General features: G+C 37.3%; 1 protein-coding gene across 2 annotated transcripts in view; it reads left to right on the top strand.

The window, feature by feature from the left end:
- Positions 1–1783: 1783 nt before the first annotated feature.
- Positions 1784–18514, top strand: part of LOC145991390 (uncharacterized) — a 43578-nt gene continuing 26847 nt past the window's right edge. The window contains exons 1-4 of one of the 2 annotated variants that reach the window (XM_083127379.1): positions 1784–1990; positions 7254–7409; positions 14042–14226; positions 16490–16977. In XM_083127379.1, the coding sequence (XP_082983505.1) occupies positions 7280–7409; positions 14042–14226; positions 16490–16977 (803 nt within the window). In that variant the 5' untranslated portion in view covers positions 1784–1990; positions 7254–7279. The remainder of the gene's footprint in view (positions 1991–7253; positions 7410–14041; positions 14227–16489; positions 16978–18514) is intronic. The other variant, XM_083127380.1, reaches the window with a different exon arrangement.

Here is an 18514-nt window from a genome sequence, read left to right as displayed (position 1 = left end):
TAAACACTGCTGATAAGTGAGTGAGTGAGTGAGTGCAGCTTTTGCGTGGACCGCAACTAATTTAATTTTTGTCTTACTGTATTCTCTGGCTGGTGCTTTGAGTTTGTTGCTATCGCGTTTGCGATTTGGTGGTTGTTTTTTTTTATATATACAGCAGGCAGCATGAAGCGAACAAAGTTAAGTGGGGCGGGTTATCGTAAACTTGCAAACGAAAAGCGTGAAAGAGAAGCAATCTTACAGAAAAAGCTTGCTACAGTGGACACGTTTTTTTAGGCGAAAGGAACAAGTGATTTCCGAAAGTAGTTCAAAAATTGAAGTGGAAGCGGCTACATCGAGTAAACTCTGTGAAACGCAAAATGTCGAAAATACTGTGGGTTTAGTGGAGGAAGAAAGTGCACCTGAGGTAGTGTCCCCTCAGTTCGTAGGAGTTCCTGATTGTGACAGTGAGAGTGCAAATTTCGTTAGTGACGATCCTGCCGAGTGGTGTCTGAATGAGTCTACAATTGACGTTCTTCTAAGACGTGGAATTAATCAGAATGCTGAAAACGATTTTTCTAAATCGTAAAGACTCATAGCAGGTAAGACAAGATTTTTAAATATTAGTGTTGTTTCTTTTCGTAAACTTGTAAATGGCGAATCAATTTTGCGGAATTATTTGGTATATTCGTGCAGCACTGGTGCCGTTTATTGTGCATCATGCAGGTTGTTCAAGGGCAAGGCAAACATCGCAACTCACGGCATTTCAGACTGGAAAAACATTTCAAATATTCTAGCATCACACGAAATATTCTGAAGAACACAAAAACTGCGAGTTGGCACTCTTAACAAGGCAGAAATCTGTTGGGACCTTGGGGAAAATCACACATTCAGACGGAACTTATGTACTGGGTCAGTGCAAATAAGTTACTACTTTTCTTTTGAGAAGGGCGCACATTAAGCTTGTGCCTAGGGGCGGCGAGGAAGCTTAATCCGCCACTGGCTGTATGGCGTCAAAAGGTGTTGTACCATCCAGTTTATTGATGGTATCATGGATGCATATGTCTATTTGGACATATTGAAGAACAATGGAAAGCAGAGTGCCCAAAAATGGACATGCCACCTATCTACAGATTCCAACAAGACAATGACAGTAAGCATAAGCCGCGAGTTAACATGAATTAGCTAATATGGAATGAATGTGCCCAAACTAGTACAAACACCAGCTCAAAGTTCAGACTTAAATCCCATTGAGCATTCTATAAATCAGGCGTCAAGTCCAAACAAGAGTTGAAAACTGTTGTGCAAGCCAAGTGGAATAAAATAAGCTCTGAAACATGTCGGGAACTGGTTAATTCTATGAAGAACAGGTGTCAAGCAGTAATTAAAGCCAAAGGATACGCATCAAAGTATTAGAACTGTCAGTCAATTTGCTCTGAATATACTTTTTTCTTTTATATTATTAAGTGTACGAATAGAAAAGTTGTACAAACAATGGCATGTTTCTCTTTCAGTTTCATTTAATTTATTATTGTCATTGGTTATACAGAATTTGGGTAAGATTTTATGTTCCTAATGATATTGGTTATTGAATTGTAAAGAAACAATTTCAAAAGAGTGTATTTCCTTTCAGATATTAAAGCATTTTCTTTGAAAATCTGTGTGTACGAATAAGAATGTTACATACTGTAGCATTTTTTTATGCAAAGAAAACTTGCCACGCCAAGTATGATGAAATGGAAACGGGTTTTTGAACGCTCTAAACAAAAAACGTTCGAGTCGCAATGTACAAAAGAAGACGAAGCGCAAAGCGTTGCTTGTAAAAGCGAAGGTGTTTTTGAATGAAGAAAGTACTTTATAAAAAGTTTTATTTTCTTATTTGTAAAATTATATTCCACAAAAGGATGGACATAACTGTGTTTCCTCCTGCGTACATTTAATGATATTTTTTAAATAGTCGGAGCTGCTGCGTGTTGATAAGGATTTTCTTCGTGTCTGATTTTGCAGTAACTAAGTGTGTATAATTTCATGTTTTCTGGTTTATTTATAACTAAGAAATTTGTCGCGTACCAAGATTTCTACAATGCGCGTTATATAAGGACTGATATTGAAAGTAGTAACAGTTCGTTATATCGGAGACACATTGAAATCGGATATTTTGTGTTTCGCATGGTTCGTATTTACCAATTGTGTATTGCGGAACATAGTTTAAGGTGCCATTATGCTTTTTACACGAAAACAAACACAATTTTTCACATACAGAGTGATTTTTCAAATTCATTTCGGTAAATATGCGATATCGCCCGGACGGATTTCTTCAAATTTACAGGAGAAAGTACTTACTGAAATGAGTTTCTTTAGCATTCTGGACGTTCTTGGAGGTATTTTCTTTCACGGAAAGTAAAAACTTCGTAGTTTAATGCTGCCGAACAAGAATCAATCACTTTTTACGTAAGAAATTGCCATTGCCTGCCACATTATGCCGTTGTTTACATTGTGTGCGTGCAGATGGCGAGAGCGTTGAAAGTCACGCGATCCCTGCAGTGTTTCCAAACGTGCCTTCTTTTTACGAAAATTTCTATTTTTGACTATGTTCGCTGTGCTTTTTTTTCTCGATGAATTTAGGGGTGAAATGAGTGCTAATGGATCCTAACCTAACAGGCCTAACCTAACCTTGCGTGAATGGTTTGTGGGGCTATCCGTGGATGGTTTGGTAACACTTTACTATACCGGAGACGGATTTCTTCAAATTTACAGGAGAAAGTACTTACGCAAATCGTTTTCTGTAGCATTGTTGATGTTCGGGAATGTAGTTTTGATCCATTTTAATGCAAATGCATGTGGTTTTCTACGAAAATCTATTTCCGACGCGCTGTTGCTGCTGCCGCCATTGGAGCGATTTTACAATACAGGGAATTTCTCCATTTTGTTTGAAATTCGGCATACTCACTAATTTTGGCCCCCTAATCACGAATCTGCAGTCAAAATTTGGCGCTCACACGTGGAAATAGCAAAATAATCGAAATTAAGTTCTTATTTCCACACCCTCGATTTCCGAATTTCCCGCCGGTTCCGGGCTCCGCCCCTGGGGTAATCGACCTACCGCCCCCAACCGCTATCGCGGCCCCGCCTCCGCTCCGCTCCGGCTTCCCGCCTATATCTATAGACTCCCTGTTAAGGGCATGTTAGAAAGTGGCCGGATTCACCTGCCCCCAAATAAGCGCCAAATTTATACGTGAGCGCCAAATTTTAAGTGCAGATTCGTGATTAGGAGACCCAAATTAGTAAGTAACCGAAAATTCAAACAAATTGGAGAAATTCCCTGTATTGTTAAATTATACCCCGCCATTTGCTTTCTGCATGAGTGGAGTGCACAATACGTGCTATTGCTGCTGCTACAAGATGACGTGTCGAGGATGCGTCATGAAGTTGTTGCCGGGTGTGGAAGATGCCGTGGAATTTGTAATTCCGATGTTGTCTGTATATGCTAAATTGAACGAAAGGAGTGCTAATGGAACTTAACCTAACAGGCCTAACCTAACCTAGTAGGCATACCTCGTCCCCGTGATGGTTTGTGGGGCTATCATATGTATGAAATATACATTATTTTCGTTAGATCTCCATTATTTCACCTAAAGAAATGTTCCGCAATGCAGAATAGTACGTTTGCAATGTAAAAAATTGCGAAATAAATCATTAATAGGTGTCTCCGGTATAGTAAAGTAGTACCGATGGTTTTTGGGGCTAACGTCAATGGTTTGTGGGGCTACCCATGGATGGATTTTGGGGCTAACATCAATGGTTTGTGGGGCTACCCGTGGATGGTTTTTGGGGCTAACGTGCATGGTTTGTGGAGGTAAACATGAAAAAAAAAAAATCGAAATAGTACGTAATTTTCCGTCATGAAGGTTTGAAACACTACTTGTGCACTGAAAATTGACAAAACACAAGCTGGCACGTCATGACGCGCGATGATCCATTACAAGTGCACGCCATATTGTCTATTACAGAAGCGGAACAAGTAAGACAAATAATCAATCTTAGTATGAAAAGTTAGTATTTAATGGAAAAAGGCATAACTTCACCTTAAAGAATGTTCTGCAAGGCAAAATAGGTAAGTACCAGTGGTAAAATTAAGGAAATACATGAGTGAAATTTGTCCGGGCGTTATCGCATATTTACCTTAATTTCTTCGCTTCTGTAACACACAATATGGTGGGAACATTTTGACTCAAGTTCTGGGTATGTAGTGTTTCCAACCTTCTTCACCGAAAAATATCTACTATCGTGTTCGTCACGTGTGAAAATTTTACATTATGCAGGGGTAGCTGACTGATAGCCCGGGCAGCTGATGGATAGCCCCATGAACCATTTCCGATAAGGTTAGGTTTGGTTAGTTTAGGCAAGCATAGTGAAAGAAAGGGGTTGGAAACACTGACAGGGGCTTACATCATCAAACGTATGAAGCATGCAGTTCACATAGCGAAAGCAATGGCAATTGTGCGTCGGTGAGATATTTCTCTTGAAAAATACAAGATTTCCTGGTCAAATATATTCCACGATGAAAGAAATACCTCGACAAACGTTGGAAAGCTTGGAGAAACTCATTTCCGTAAGTAGTTCCTTCTGTAAAAATGAAGACATGTGTTTCCGATATAACGAACTGTTACCTTGAAAATAAGCAACATTTGAAGTTCATGATACGAAAAATGCAAGTAACATGTAGGCTGTTCCGGTGAAATTAATTGTGTATATATGTAACCTAAGAGCAGGAAGTGTGCATACACCTATTTGCGTGAGTTTCACAATTAGTAACCAGTTCCGAAAATTATTTTTTCTACTAGTTGTGATTTTTATCTCTGGCCCAAGTTCAGTATTGCATGTGCATGACTCATATCGAGCATGGATGTTGAGAACAAGAATCATTGTTCCCAACGCTTACCTTGCAAATGATATCGCTTCTTTTGTTTTTAAATATCAGTGTTTCCAACCTTCTTTACCGAAAAATATCTACTATCGTGTTCGTCACGTGAGCAAATTGTACATTATGCACGGGTAGTTGCCGGATAGCCCCACAAACCATTTCCGATAAGCTTAGGTTAGGCAAGCATAGTTAAAAAAAGGTATTGGAAAAACTGACATGATTTCCCGGTCAAATAGATACCACGATGAAATAAAATATCTCGACTAACATTGGAAACTTTAGAGAAACTCATTTCCGTAAGTAGTTTCTTATGTAAAAATTAAGAAATATGTTTCCGATGTATGAAACTGTTACCGAAAAAGTCTCGCAAATAGGGTTGCCAGATTTCTAAAATAAAAAAATGGGACATACAGATTATATAGGCTTGGATATAGTTAAATTTATTTTTTATAATGTTTTTAAGCATTACAAAATCAATTTCTGTTTAAAGCATTGTTAATCCCTAATTTTTAACATTTTGACAAAATATATTAATATTTGAGTGAACTCTTGGCGTTAAGAGGACTTTTTTCCAATGCATTACTATAAAATTCAGAACATGACTTATTCACTTATTATTTCTTTAGCTAAATTCGGGACAAATGGGTGTCCCAAGAACATTTTCCGGGTTACCAGGACATTTCTTTAAAAAAGGGGACAATCTCGTATCTGGCAACCGTACTCACAAACAATCTTTTGTGAACTTTTGAAGTTAAATAAGCTGGCCATTTATAATTAAAATATCTGTCCAATTAGATAAAGCATTAAAGAAAATGTCCGTATGTCGCATGCATTATGTACTACAAAAATACATTTCATGGTATAAGAATTAGCATTGTGGGGTATGATTTATGCATTCCACTTATATTTTCCATAAAATATGATCCTTTTATTATAACAATATTACAATTTTTAGAGCAAGGAAAATCCCTGTATTAGTGGAGCTGTGTGAATTTGAATATGTTTCACAATGTAATGCTTTGAGCCATATTAAATGCATTATCATCCACTACCAACACAAAACATGAAGAAGGCATTTATACCGGAAGCACAGCAAAACATCTGTGACAATCATTGCAAACAACAATGAGCATGTAATTTTGGAAGTGTGGCCAAAACGAACAACCAAACTTAAACATTGCAGCATTGCAAGGAGCGAATGTAGAATATAGAGAATGTCTCCAATTTCATTAATATTTGGTATACTAACTAAATTTGGCCTTCTAATCACGATGAAAAAAGCTGATGTAAGTTGAGATTTTTTTTTTTAAAACTGTATCGCATTGTTTTATGATTGTGTGGCTACCCATTCATAATGTACTGATCAGAAGGCCAAAATTAGTTAAAATATTAACAAAATTCAAGATACTTTCTTACCCTAACCTTACCGGAAAAAGTTTTGTGGGGATATCAGTTAAATCTTTTCCCAATTATCGCATATTGTAACAAAATATAAGTTTTGTATCACTAGCTTCCTCACTGCCCAAAATGCCATTTTTCTAGAAGAAGGCTCGAACTCCATTACCAAACCTACCTCTAATCAAAGTCCGCATTCCACATGCTCTTCTCAACTAATGCTCTGCAAGTAACGAAGGAACAGTGTGGCAACGCTGTAGACAGCCCAACGAATGCTGAACATCACTTGTTCGTATCATCAAACATGGTTGTTATGTTTATGTATGGAGAATGATTGTGGTAATGAAGAACGTAATTTTGCAACATATATAGACAGAAGTGTACAATTTTAACACATGACCCCCAAATCTTACCTCCAGATACGTTACCAGGACTGCATATTTAGTGAGTATAAGAAGTAGGAAAGGAATTGGAGACATTCTCTATATTGTGCATTCATACCCATTGCAAATTATTAAGATAGCATATATAACAATGTGTGGGTATGCATTGACTTGTTTGAAGTTATTACATGCTAGTATGTCAGTCAAATAAGAAAATCCCTTTATCTCAAATATAGTTGTTTTTAATTTTAGTACTTACACTTCTGCAACAGTGAAGAATTTTAAAGTATGGAATTATTTGATTGCATTGAAATTGTATTCTCTATTCTTGTCAAGTTGTAAGTGATACTTTTCCTTAGTCGACACGGACAGTTTTCTGATCTTATTGTGTGTTACTATTGTACTATAAATGAGAGCAATAGGAACTGTTAAATTGTAGATAAACATTTACAGCATGTAGAAAATTAGTGTTTGTTTCTCTCAGTTAATTCTGTCATGATACTATATTATTAGGATGTCAGATTTAATTATGTATGTAAGTTTGTTAATTATCATTTCTTTTGTGTGTAATTCAGGAATTTTTATTTAATTGGAAATCAAAATGATGGATTATGACAGTTCAGGAGATGAAATGGAGTGCTTTGTATGTGGTGCTTCATGCTTTGAAGAATCTCAAATGCAAAATATTTCCACAGATGAAGAGTTGAAAGTGAGACTGGAGTGTTTGTTAGGTAATGTAAACAGTTTTGATATTCTCTTTCTAGTCACATTTATATTTATGAACTAACCTATTAAATGTTAGGAAAGTCTATAATGTTGGAATGAATATAGCATGCATTTTTTTGTCGGTCCCCGTGGCAAAGTGGTTAGCACATCGTGCTACAATGCCAGGTCTCCCGGGTTCGAATCCTGGCTTGTGCATGGATGTTTGTGGGTGTCCATTCGTCAATTTCATCATATCATCACTCATCCCCATCTTAGCCAAAAGTAGCAAAAAAATACGAAGTAAAGTAAAGCAAATCAATCAATATCTTTTTTTGTTTCATTTGAGGACCAAAAATAAAATAACCATGGCTACTATTTATTTTTGTTAATTAGTGTTGCTTTTCTGCCACTTTTTGGCTAATTGCAACAATGAGGATGAGTGATGATTAGCTGAAATTGATGAAAGGACACTTGCAAAGAACACTTGAGCCCAACCTGGAATTCAAATCTAGAGACTTTGGTGGTGGGATCAAAAGTCAACCACCTAATGTGCTCGGCAACCAAGGCAGCTATAACCATGATATTATAGGTAGATTTTTCTCATTTGAATGATCTAGCCAATTTCAGCATGGATAATGTGATTGTATTGTGACACTGATAAGAACAAGATGATCAAAACCACACTAAGTCAGCAGCGGCTGCTCCTTAGATGGCAAAGTTGCACAACCACAACTTACGACGGTATATTTCATGCAATTACCTGAAATGAAGACTAGTTTGGACAGCGATGATATCATGGTGGAATTAGTCCTTCTCTATGCACTTGCCATGCTAGGTGACACAAGGGCGCCGACTTTGCAAAATTTCTGTGGGTGCATATCAATGGCGGTTAGATCTGTAATTATCAAGTATTGTATACTTTAAAGAACTTACATGCACAATGATTGCAAGATGCAATGATATTATCAGCACGTTACTAAAAGAAAATACCACATTCATACAAATTAAAATGAAAAAATCTTCATAAATGCAAATAATATTAATTGTATTGCAGATAGAACTATGCAAGGATTTTGTTGTGAACAGAAACTACAAAATGACTAATTTTATGTACCAAATAATAATAATAATAATGACATGTTAACTTTCAATATAAAACACATTCCTTCTTACGTCATTTGCACTTATGAATTTGTTTGCAAGTTTGGTAATGTCAATATTTTTAGTCATTTCTTTATGAACTTGCAAAATTGCCAAATCATTCAATCTTTTTTGCGTCATTGTTGACCGCAAAAACGTTTCAATCGTCTAAGTGCTGGAAATGACCGATTAGAAGTACAAGAAGTAACAGGTATAGTTAAAATCACCCGTACAAACTTCACAAATTCTGTGAGCATTTCACGCATACGACCACTGTTTTCTCTACTTAAAATATTTGTAATGTCTCACAAGTTGGCCACTTTTTCTTTGCTCGTTCTGCATACATCTACAAACATGTCCCTGTGCAATGTTAGCTTGTCTTTATCAAAGTCTGTCCCATAGAACTGCAGAATTCGACCAGCACCAATTTCACCGATAGCGAAAGCTTCAAGTTGTGAAATAAGTTCCAAAACCTTTGTTTGAAATCTACGATTTAGCAAATCCACAGCCACATCAATTATTTCAAAAAATATTTGTCTGTTCCTCCGGCGTTTGATACGTATGAGGATCACTACCTTCGTCGTAGCGTTCTAGCATCTTGCTTTTTCTAGGCAAAACTGGTTTATCAATGTTCAATTCCTTCCCTTTCCTCATGGTTTCATTCCACAACTCAAAAAATATATCCCTTTGTGAAGCTAAACTTGCAGACAAAGTTTCCACCAAAGTTTTGATTTCTCGGTATGACAATGATTTCTTCTGAAAAGAAGAATGAAGTTGTTCAATCCTGCCGAAAACTGAAATTAACATTTTCAGGAAAATAAGAAATCTGAATTGGTATAGGTTTGAAAAATATCCACTAGCCTTCCCACCGACTTCACTTTTTTCTTCTGACAGATCTTCCAAAAATTTCAAGAGAACGTCATAATTGCTTTCCAACGATTGTAGTGATTTTACCCTCACACACCACCTTGTGGGACCAAATGGTCGCAAAGTCAGTCTGGGAATGTTTTTTACAACACCATCTTCGTTGTCTTCTTGTAGCGATTGAAACACTGCTAGCCTCTTTGGCGAATGCCTTACAAATTATATTAATTCACGAAGAATCACCATTCGGTTTATTCTTTATTAGTGCTCAATATCAGCAAGTAGTTATTTTAAAACAATTGTTGACGAATGGAGTGGGCGTATTGTAGTGTGTCACTTGTAAGGAAACACCAAAGCAAGCCGATTCTATTCACAATACGATACAGTTCCATTGTTATTGTGGGGACTGCCTTTGACTTGGCCAGAGACAGGCAAGGAAGGGGGGAATGTGTTGCTTGGTTGTCTTTGCACAAACACATTTAAAACAATAATGTTTTAGAGGTTACAAATTTTAACTTCCAGCTCAATGTTTAATTGCTTATTATTTTTAGATAATGGCAAGTGAGAAATATTTATTTTACTTTGTTTTTACCAAACTAAAAATCTTGTGGGTGCGGCGCACCCACAAGATTATTTATGTGGGTGCTCGGGCCCCGGAGCACCCACGTAGTCGGCGCGCATGAGGTGACACATTTCTGCCTGCTGTCTTCACTAGGACTGAGCCGATACCAATACCCTGTTCAATTCCTATACTGGTATAATTCCAGTATAAACTAACATATGCTAGTTACCGAGTCATACTAATATATCACATCACCAGGCACGTATCTAGAAATATAATTTGGAGGCCAGTCCCAACCAAGTGTATCAGAAATATAATAATGAAAGTGTTTTTATTTAATTTGTTAATATAATGTATAGGTCTATTTGTAATAATATGTAAATTAATTAATTGGTACTTATTTACTGCAATGAATACAGAGTAATGTTGTATGTAATCACAGACTAAGAAACTGAGGAATGTTAATGTTAATACCTATTTTGTTCTTTGTTTCTTGACTAAAAAATTATTGGCATTATTATTACACAATTAGTAAAAAAGTCGCTATAAAATTAGAGATATAACAGAAAATATTCATCATCTAGTTTATGTGTAGGTAAGACTGCTAATATTTGTGTAAAAACAACTGTCTTGGGAGGAAGTTAAAGTAAAAAAAAAATGATTGTTTATTGAATAACAAAAAAAATGATGGTAGGTTCAGTTGATGAAAAGTAAAAGTTCCTGATTAATATTTTATGTACATTATTATAAGTAGTGGTGTACATACGTAAATCTTTACAGGGACCTCCCTGATGGAATCGTGGTAACATCGTCACTTTGTAATCAATAGATCCAGGTTCGTTACCCGGTAGAGGCACATGGTGGTTTGGATCCCACATTAAACTGTATGTCCAGTGGACTTGAAACAAAAACTCAAACTCAGTCTTCTTTAGTACTGTCATTCAAAGCTGTATCGTCCCAATCTAATCGTGGCAGATATAATAACCCTCATTGGCCAATACCAGCAGTCGTACAAAATACTGACATAGAAGGGAAGCGGACAAGAAGAAATGGCTGAATCCACTTCCTGCCCGAACGTAGCTAATTTCACAGCGACCTTCTTCCCTCTTTTCCAAGAACTCCGCCATCACCTGACCCAGCATTAGCAATAATTTGAAATGAATTTTATTTCCAAAAATTAAGTATGCAGTTACATGCCTTCATGGTGATGTTTGGGTTCAGCTTTCACTTACCCATGCCTTTGATCTTGTCATCTGCTTCCCAGGAGGGTGAGTTTATCCAACTTTTATAGGAAAAATCTATGGAACTTCTTGTGCTAGTTCCCCAATCTTTCACAAGGAAGGGTGAACGAACTCTTAAAAAGGACAAATGTTGAGATGAGCTGTTGCTCTTGCCTGCTCTTCCAGCCACTGAAATACATCGGTAACGGCTCAGCCCTAATCTTTACTTTATGTAAACTGTTTGTGTAGAACTCTGCTCTTTGGGTGTGAAGTCACTGTTCCATCCTTGGTGTCAAAATGGCATCCTTTGAGTGGACACTTCACTTCTGGAAAGAGAAAGTAGTCACTAGGTCCATGTCTGGGAAATATGGAGAAGGGCAAGATTTTGAATCTCAATGGAACTGCTTTCAAAACTGATGCACTGGCAGAATTAACTGGTGTGTTGTCTGCCAACAACAGCTCCCCTTTTGTGAGCATTCCTCGCCATTTTCACCTTCAATTCCTCATGTAATCAAGCTACAAAATCACAATAATAGTCGCTAGTGTTTGACCATGTGGCAGCAGGGGCGGCCACTCATAAGGACGATACAGACGCCGCACTGCCTTGTGTAACCACAACTGAACAAACATTACATTAACATTTATATATTAGCTTTATATTGTCTGAATTGCAAATATTCCATTGCTTATAGATCGTTGGTTAGTTGGTTCTGTAATCATTCTTCTGTGACAATTGCAAAATTTGTACGCCACCATGCGGGAGAATACCCAGCTTCGAGAGAAATCTGGCGGGGTGCCGTCCTCCCACTTTACGAGATGTAGAGGGGTAAGAGGCAAGGGAACTGGCGGAACTGGCAGAATAACACACGCGGGATCTGTGCATGGGAGGACGGAGGGTTTGTCATCCGAAACCCACTCCCTGGGCGAAACTGGCCCTCTCTCCGGAGAACGGTGAACAACGAAGAGTTGCCAGAAGCAATGAAGTTAACAGAAGATAGAAAATTACCAACCGTTGAAAAAAATCATTCTGTATGCCATAATCTTATTCACTTATGACATAAGAGTAGAGCAATAAATAACGCAATTTCCAATGAGGAAAGAAAATATCGGTAACTGAAAAATTACAGACTCTTGCTTCATTTCTTATATTTACCGTCGCTTTCTGCTACTTTTTGGTAATCACGACAATGAGGATGAGCGATGATATAATGAAATTGATGGAGGGGCACTCACAAAGAACGCACGTAGCCATGCTGGGATTCGAACCCAGGGGTCCTGACTTTTGTAATGCGGTATGCTAGCCATGGAAGTCAGCTATAGATTCTTGTTACTCCCAAAATTATCGCATATGTGCATTGTATATTTTCTGAGTTTAGTGGAAAGTACATTTGGATTACAATAATGTGGATTACATCATGTAGATTTAATTACGTTTTGATCAGCACGTTTGAAAAAATCCTGATAATGTGACAAAGTTGTCCAATTTCTTTTCAAGCCGGCTGTTAAATAAATTAGAAACTCGTCAATTAAACTCACCAAGAGCCGCTACAGGAACTTGTGAACTACAAATTTCTGAAAATTTGGCAAAATTGTCTGGCAACCCCGAAGCAATAAAACGACCGAATGGGAAGTTGATAGTATTGACACTTATTGTTTCTTCGTTTTCCATGGAAAAGAGAAGCTTTTTTGGTTTGTTGTGTGCTGTAGTTGTGCATTTGTCGCGATGAACAGTGTGGAGAAATTATTGGTGCGAAGTTTTTCTACCAGAAGTCTGTATGAAATAATAAACATAAAAAACCTTGGCCGAATTTAAATCTAGAACAGGTGTCCAAGAAGGGAGGTTGTGAGTTCACTCGCAAATTTCGCGTTCAAGGACAGAAGGATATATTTCAGTTACAAGCATGTCTGAAGAAGATTTCTGGTAAGTTTAAAGTTTTTACTGTAGATGTTCTGGTAACGCAGATATCACCTTTCCAGTGAAATATTTATTTTTGTGCCCTATTCACATATCAATTAGTCATGTTGGACAGGATACTTTTTCTGTGTAACTCTTTTGCTATAAATTTTCACGATCAATGCACGTAAATATTCGTCATTGTGCTTATCAAGTTGTGTAAAAATTAATATCCCTTCTTCTGAATTTTCCCCTCTGTTAATTTAAAAAATGCTACAACTAAATCTATTAGAACTCTATTTCTTCTTCCATTTACTTTGCATTACTGTTAAATTATTTAATTTATTATAATATGTGCAAACTTGCAGAACATGATATTCAGTAAACACGAACATATCAATTTCTTATCACATTCTCTGTTCATAATTTAAACTCGCATTACTAGTAGAGCAAATTTGTGAGCTATCGCTCCTCCACTTTGGTTCACCACGAGCTGCCACTGTGTGGCAGGTAGTTCATAATGATGACTCCCTTACAGTCAGGGTTGGCCCGGGCTTGCACACTGATATAATTTTGTATTGATTTAATTTATTTTACCTCGCTTTTCCGCCACTTGTGGCTAAACACTAATTAGAGAATGAGTGATGAAATTGATGATGGCACCTTCACAAAGAGCACCCATGTCCATCACGGAGGTCGGCATGGTATTTTATAATGGAGGGTAGTAGTATAGCCGAAATCTATTACCAGATGGCCAAATTTTACTAGCCTAAGGAGTGAACAACAGAAAGCCAGGCATTGGTGGTGTCAGTTGCAGCTGAATTATAAAGAAAATGTAAAAATTATTGCAAATAATGTGGTGTGGGGAAAAAAATTGTATGTGACCTTGTACCATTATCATTTAAAGTAATTTATTGTATCAGATTGCATAGTAGATAATCTTATTCAGCATTGTGTATACATTTTTTTTCCCCCCAGGTCAAAGGATGATCTTGTTACAATCTATACTTGGAAGTTTGCTGTGCAAAATGTGTTTGAAAGTTTTGGAAAAAGTCAAAACATTGCAACTTCACTTGCAGAAATTGTTCAATGCAACTCTTGTTAAACACACTAATGCATCATTTGGGAATGAGGAATTCCTGTTTTGTCATTGTGGTGCAAAGGTAAAGGCATTTATGTGAAGTTATTATTGTAATGATGATTTATAATAAGTCACTGCACACTTGGTGGTGGCAAATATTTTCTTGGGGCATCTTGGAACTAAGATTGGTGATAAGTAGAGCCAAATGTTTGTGATAAATAGAAGATCAAGATATTGGTACAAAAACTGGACATATTTCGGGATCAAAAGTGGTAAATAAAATGGCATTTGGTGTTAAAATGGTGAATAAAAACCTATATTTGCTTTAAAACCTATACTTATTACAAAAATTAACATTTCACTTCTAATAGCACATTTGTATACTAAGTTTATTCCTGTGTAACAGAGTCCCAATTTTTGCTCCTCAAATATTTACCACAGAATTAATCAATATGTTGTGACTTGCATCAGAATTAATCATTTGTCCATGATTTGTATATCTCACAGGATAATTCAGACCTCAAAAGGTGTTGTGTTGGTTAAGCTCTAAATTTCATGTTTAAGAGTGTATTTTTCAGTTCATTTTGAATTTTTTCGTGACAAAATATGATATCAAACCTTTCAAAACCATGAAAAATTAACATTGCAATGTGTTTTTTCACATTTCATGTTTTCGTTAAAAACAAAATATGCAGCCCCTAGTGATAAGTATAAGGGGGTCATATCAAATTAGGTTATTTTTTTTAAGACATTCATTTCTGCAATCAGATTTTAACATATGTGCTGTGTACAAAAGTTATGGACATGAAAATTGAAACAATTGCCCCCAAAGGGCCATGTTATTTGCAGCTATTTAATGTGATCAATCCTTGTTGCCTCTCGTGTTGGGCTCAGAGCAGAAGGTGCTTTGCCCAGTCATTATTCACCTGTTCAAGAACATTGGAGAAATTGTGTTACAGACCTCCAGGATGGTATTTTGTTATTTTGGCATGCATTAGGGAAAGAAGGTCATATTATGTAGTGGGCAACGTGGGGGTGGATATCACCTGTCCCTTTTGTGCCACACTATTTCAAATATCTACAATTTACCAGTAATCTCTTCAGCCACATGTAAAATGAATTATGTGATAGATATGGAGGCAACCTAATGTGTCTCTCTTGAGCCCACATCAGGATTACTAGGAAAAATAATACCACATTTCTGGATGAATTACAGTTGTAACTTCAGGCACACAAACTGTGCATCGTGTGGCATGTAAGACTTTTTAAGGCATTATGTAAAGGTAAAACCATGAAGACACTTTCAGTGGGGCCCCACACATTCTTGATCTCAGCTATTTTGGATGTCAGTGGTCAGCACCATGCTCCAGCTGCCTTTACCCCACAGGATTACTTTTAAAGGAATATTTTGGTTATTTTTATTAGCTAACATAAACAAGCTGTGGGTATTTTGATACAATGCATATCCTCCTTGGGTGGAGGTTTGTTGCGTGTGTAAACATAATGGGTTGTGATCAATAGTTAACTCTGAGGCTCATTTCTCAGATTTGGGTCACATTTTCTGTTGCACCTTCCACAGGCTATAGCTCTAGAACTATTTCTTAGGGGCATCTAATACTTTGTATAGAACCATTTAGCCAAATTTCATCCAAATTCAAGGCTATAACCCAGAAGGCATGGTGGCCTCCCAATGGCGCAGTGGTTGCGTCGTCGCCTTGTAATCAAGGGGTCCAGGGTTCGATTCCTGGTGGATGCACATAGTTGTTTGGATCCCACTTTAAACTGTAGGTTCAGTCCCAATTAGCCTTACTGTGCATAAAGTGGACTTAAAACGCCAACTCAATCAATCAGAAGGCATGGTGTAATGAACACTGGAAACTTGCTATTCCCACTTTGACTTCCTGACTGCAGCTCATGTGACTGCTTATAATAAGGGACCTTGATATTTTGCAAGTTGTGATGACACTGTAAAAAAATCTATGTGCAGTGACATGACATGTTCTGAACACATTTTTCATCCATTCAAAATTATGAAATTTGAATTTGCCCTTTTCACAAATTTGAAGAATTTTTGTGCATAAAAAATTAAGAATACCACAAAAATATTTAATTATTGTGCTTTAAGGTTAAAATATAAAATACACCACCACCAATTTTGGCAAAAAAAATTACACCAAAGAAAATTGAGGTATCTAAAGCTGTTAACATGTTCTTTGTCCTCGAATTCTCATGCTAATTTTCTGTGGGTTTTTCCCAATAACCATTGTCTTGGTCTTGTTATTTGTTGTTTTGTAAAGCTTATATTAAACAAATTTTAACAGCTTTTTGTAATTTATATTTCGCAGGATCATTCAAATTCAGGACGAGATAATTATCGATGGGGTTCCACTAGTCCCCATGACATAGACAATCAAGTGAATGTGACTGCTGAGACAAGATGTGATAATGATGTGTTATCAGACTCTACAGGGGATAATTTATTAGTGCAAAGGAATGTTGAGTCTGGGAGAGAACAAACCTTTCTAAACGTAACTGTGATAGATGATGAATTCCGTAGAACAAAATCAAAAGCCATACTCTCTACTGGCTGTACATGTAATATATGTGGTGTGACCTTCTTGAACAAGAAGGAGATAAAAGTTCATATTGAACAAGTGCACGACGGCAGTACAGTGTATGCATGCTCGTTGTGTGGTTCTGTGTTTGAAACTCAAGAACATATGACAGCTCATCAAGAGGATCGAACTCCCATTCCGTGTGAGTTTTGTGGAAAGATGCTTTTTGGGAAAGATGGATATGTTTATCATATGAGGTCACACGGAGCTGACAGAAGGTAGGTTATGTCGATAACCAGTATTTGAGATCTTCAATTGTAAAATGCTGTTACATTTTACAATTTGTTAATCCATCATGCACTGATGTCACTATACTACATTTAGAAATAATTTAGTAGGTCAAACATCTCTACGTGGGCCTCCCCAGTGGTGTAGTGACAACATCATCACCTTGTAATCAGGGGTCCCAGGTTTGATATCCACTGGAGGCACATAGTACAGGGTGATTCTTATAGAACCGGCCCAACAAAATGAGCTGTAATATGAAATATACAATACAGATAATAATGTAATTTATACATGACATACCTTGGATAGTGTGCCGTTGATTGTTCATTGTGATCAGAGCATGTGTTCAAAGTGTTCGCCGTTTTCAAGAAGGCACGCCTCCACCCGCTTTTGCATATTCGCCGTTACTCGCCACAGTGTTTGTCCGGTGATGTTCCTGGTTTCAGCCGAAATGTTGTCCTTTAAATCTTGTAATGTACGCAGTTTGTTTGCATACACCCTGTCCTTCAGTAAACCCCACAAGAAAAAATCCGGGCCGGGGGCCTGATGCCTGGACAAACACGTTTGTACGTGCAGCACTATGCGTCCTTTAGCCTTGCAGAATAAGTGCTGCCACCTGCCAGACCATCTGCACACCATTTGACTCAGCACAGCCCACAGATTATTATGTCGTAATTGTGAGCTTATATATGCATCACCTGCAGCATTATTAGCAAATTTATCAGGCTAGTTTTATAAGAATCACCCCGTAGTTCCACTTTAAAGTGTAGTTTTGGTCCCAATTAGCACTGGCCGTACAAAAGGAATATAGTCAATTAGTGAACTTAAAACAAACTTTGACATTGGTATGAAACATCTCCCTAAATTATACAATTTTTTGATACTTAGTTGCAGAATTGCTTTAGGTTTTATGATTTCCTGCTGGATTTTTTGTGCAGCTTTCTCACAAAGGAAAAAGAATTCTGACAAACAAAGGCCAGATTTGTTAGCAATTCTTTTCTTCCACCACTGGAAACTAGACGGGTGAAAAGTTTGCTTCTCGGTACCCAAGGTCTCACAGAATTTTCCCGTGTCGCCACAAGGAGGGGGGAGAGGGAGGGGTTGAGGAAAACTGCTATTACAAAGAAAAGTTTGAAAGCAAGACAAAAACAGGTCTTTGTTGCCAAGCACATGTTTTTCAAGTTGCTGCAATGTGACCTGCATTATCTAAAAATAGAAAGGTGCGGCAGATGCAAGAAAGGGGAAGATTTGGCACACTTTCGTCACCCCTTTCCTGGCTATTGTTCTAGCAACATCCCGTAGCTCAGCGGTGGTGGTTTCGTGCATCATTTGGCTTTTTTTGTGTGAAGTTTGTTATACGACCTCATCAATTAGTTTGTGAGTGTGTGTGTTTTTGGGAACGAGCTGTTCAAGTGCCATTAGTGCTAATAGTGCCTGCACTGTTTCCAAAAGGCTTACATTCGACCATGGCTTCTCCAAGTGATCTCCTTTTGGATGAAATTCGAGATGAGCTTGAGGCAATGAACA

This window comes from Lepisma saccharinum, chromosome 8 (genome assembly GCF_977018435.1).
Source record: "Lepisma saccharinum chromosome 8, izLepSacc3.1, whole genome shotgun sequence".
Classification (NCBI taxonomy): Eukaryota; Metazoa; Arthropoda; class Insecta; order Zygentoma; family Lepismatidae; genus Lepisma; species Lepisma saccharinum.
The sequence above is the reverse complement of the archived record's forward strand: the minus strand, read 5'-3'. Positions and strand labels throughout refer to the sequence as shown.